General features: G+C 41.5%; 1 protein-coding gene across 1 annotated transcript; it reads left to right on the top strand.

Annotated features, from left to right (window-relative positions):
* Window positions 1-2,731, top strand: LOC119370108 (uncharacterized). Its single transcript, XM_089724480.1, has 3 exons — window positions 1-460; window positions 544-1,658; window positions 2,579-2,731. The coding sequence occupies exons 1-3, from the start codon at window positions 1-3 to the stop codon at window positions 2,729-2,731; spliced, it is 1,728 nt and encodes a 575-aa protein (XP_089580606.1).
* Window positions 2,732-3,462: the final 731 nt, after the last annotated feature.

The raw sequence follows: 3,462 nt of genomic DNA, 5'->3' as shown, positions 1-3,462 counted from the left end.
ATGGAGAGTGATACACAATCAGTTTTCAGCCATCATGCTGCTCCACCCGTTTTTGATGGCCAAAACTATCAAGCATGGGCTGTTAGAATGACAGTCTATCTTGATGCTATGGATCTTTGGGAGGCTGTAGAAGAAGATTACGACGTTCAACCGTTGCCTGCAAATCCAACGGTGGCACAGATAAAAAATCACAAGGAGAGAAAGACAAGGAAGTCAAAAGCCATATCTTGTCTTTACTCTGCCGTCTCAAGTACCATTTTTACCAGGATCATGAACCTGAATTCAGCCAAAGCCATATGGGATTATCTCAAAAAGGAGTACCAGGGCAATGAAAGAACCAAGAACATGCAAATTCTCAACTTGATTAGAGAATTTGAGATGGTAAAGATGAAGGAGTCGGAAACAATTAAGGATTATTCAGACAAGTTACTAGGCATTGTCAATAAAGTAAGGCTGCTAGGTAAGGATTTTTTGATGACAGAATCATCCAAAAAATTCTTGTCACTCTTCCTGAGAAATATGAGTCAAAAATCTCTTCATTAGAGGAGTCTAAAGATCTGTCAAGCATATCCTTGGCAGAGTTGGTTAATGCTTTGCAGGCTCAGAAGCAAAGAAGAATAATGAGAAAAGAAGGAATTGTGGAGGATGCTTTGAAGGCCAAATCTGAAAGTTCAGGAGGCAAAGACAAGAAATTCATGGAGAAATATAAAAGCAGCAAGTCCAGCAATTTCAACAAAGGTGCTGGATCACCTTGTACACACTGCAAAAAGTCGAACCATCAGTCTAAGAAGTGTTGGTGGAGGCCTGACATTAAGTGCAGAAAGTGTGGCATCATGGGACACATGGAGAGAGTGTGCAAATCCCAACAGTCTGAAGTAGCAAAAGCACATATAGAAGAAAATGATGAAGAACAACTCTTTGTGGCGACATGTTTTGCAGCTAAAAACAACTCAGGTGATTCTTGGTTGATAGACAGCGGCTGCACCAATCACATGACCAATGATCAAACTCTCTTTATAGAGATAAATAAGACTTCTATCTCTAAAGTAAGGATTGGAAATGGCCAGCTTATTCCAGTCAAAGGAAAAGGCACAGTGGAAATTGGAAGCTTGATAGGTTTGAAACATATTTCTGATGTTTTGTATGTGCCTGATATTGATCAAAATTTGTTGAGTGTTGGGCAGCTTCTTGAAAAAGGTTACAAAGTCTTTTTTGAGGATAAATGGTGCTTTATTAAGGATGTAATGGGCAGAAATGTTTTTAAGGTGATGATGAAGTCCAAGAGTTTTGCTTTGAATTTGCTGGAGAATGGCCAAGCAGCACTTGCATGTCACTTCAGCAATGCAGAGCTATGGCACAAAAGGTTGGGACACTTTCATCATGCTGGATTACTGTATATGCAGAAAAATGACTTTGTAAAGGGTGTCCCACCACTCGAAGAAGAGCTAGCTGATTGTGTAGCTTGTCAATATGGAAAGCAAGTCAGGAAACCATTTCCTCGAACAGCATGGAGAGCCTCACACAAGCTGCAGCTGGTGCATTCAGATGTCGGAGGACCTAAAAAAACATCATCTTTAAATGGTAATCAGTACTATATTACATTTATTGATGATTATACTAGATTTTGTTGGATTTACTTCTTCAAATCCAAGGCTGAGGTTGCTAGTATATTTTGGAAATTTAAAAGTTGGGTGGAGAATCAAAGTGATTGCAGGATACGTACAATAAGATCTGACAATTGAAAAGAGTACAAAAATGCATCTTTTGACAAATTTTGTGAAGAAGCAGGTATTGAGCACCAACTCACAACTCCTTACACTCCCCAGCAGAACTGTGACATCCCAGGTTTGGGGCACAACACCTTAGGCGAATCCCACATCGGCTACGCACAAGGTGGAAGTCCTATACATAAAGGGTGGCAACCTTGAACATGGTAGACGCGTTTTGGGCTGGCAGAGTGGAGGTTTCCCTGGCCCAGAAACAAAACCGTGCGGGCTTGTGTGGCCCAAAGCGGACAATATCTACCATGGGCTGGGCTGCTACAATTTGGTATCAGAGCCAAGCCTTGTCCCTCTGGCCGGTGGTGGGGCAAACCTCAGCGAGGACGCTGAGTCCCTAAGGGGGGGTGTATGTGACATCCCAGGTTTGGGGCACAACACCTTAGGCGAATCCCACATCGGCTACGCACAAGGTGGAAGTCCTATACATAAAGGGTGGCAACCTTGAACATGGTAGACGCGTTTTGGGCTGGCAGAGTGGAGGTTTCCCTGGCCCAGAAACAAAACCGTGCGGGCTTGTGTGGCCCAAAGCGGACAATATCTACCATGGGCTGGGCTGTTACAAGAACGGTGTAAGTGAGAGAAAGAACCGAAGCATCATGGAGATGGCAAGGTGTATGCTTTATGAAAAGCCAAAAAACCTTTGGGCAGAAGCATCAAGTACTGCAGTCTTCTTGTTGAATAGGCTCCCAACTAGATCTATTGAAGGCAAAACACCATTTGAGGCCTGGTTTGGTTATAAGCCAGATTTACAAAATCTCAAAATTTTTGGTTGCCTATGTTTTTCTTATGTGCCTCAGGTGAAGAGAGATAAACTTGATAAAAAGGCAGAACCCGGTGTATTTGTTGGATACAGCAGCACCTCTAAAGCTTACAGAATTTTCCAACCTCAAAATAGGAAAATTATTGTAAGTCGAGATGTCAAATTTATGGAGGACAAGCAATGGATTTAGGAGGAGCAAATAGAAAGAGAATTTCCAGAATTCTCTTAAGAACCTGATGACAATATTGATGATGTTCTAGTTCGTGGCACAAGATCATTGTCTGATGCTATGCAAGAAGTAATGTTGCTGTTTTTGAGCCTGCAGAATTTAATGAAGCAATGAAGGATGACAAATGGATAGATTCCATGAAAGAAGAGCTAAAAATGATCGAGAAGAATGACACTTGGGAGTTGGTGGACAGACCTCAAAATAGAAAGATCATTGGAGTGAAATGGGTTTACAGGACCAAACTCAATGCTGATGGTTCTATAAACAAACATAAAGCCAGATTAGTCGTGAAAGGGTACAAACAAGTCTTCGGAGTAGATTTTTCAGAAACTTTTGCTCCTGTCGCACGTTTGGATACTATAAGGATGTTGCTGACCTTGTCTGCGAAAAAAGGTTGGAAGCTTTATCAGCTGGATGTTAAGTCAGCTTTTTTAAATGGTTTCCTTCAAGAAGAAATCTATGTTGAACAGCCTGAGGGATTTCTAGTGAAGGGTAAGGAGGAGAAGGTTTACAAACTGAAGAAGGCTTTGTATGGCCTTAAACAGGCTCCCAGGGCGTGGTACAGCAGAGTTGATGATTATCTTCAAAGTCTTGGATTTATGAAAAGTCCAAGTGAAGCCACTTTATATGTGAAGAAATCAGATGCTAACATAACTGTAGTGTCTATTTATGTTGACGATTTGCTTGTTACA

The sequence above is a fragment of the Jatropha curcas genome, chromosome 7 (genome assembly GCF_041381405.1).
Source record: "Jatropha curcas cultivar XTBG-Jc1 chromosome 7, XTBG_Jcur_1.0, whole genome shotgun sequence".
Lineage (NCBI taxonomy): Eukaryota > Viridiplantae > Streptophyta > Magnoliopsida > Malpighiales > Euphorbiaceae > Jatropha > Jatropha curcas.
Note: the sequence above shows the minus strand (reverse complement) of the source record. Positions and strands in the feature narration are given on the sequence as shown.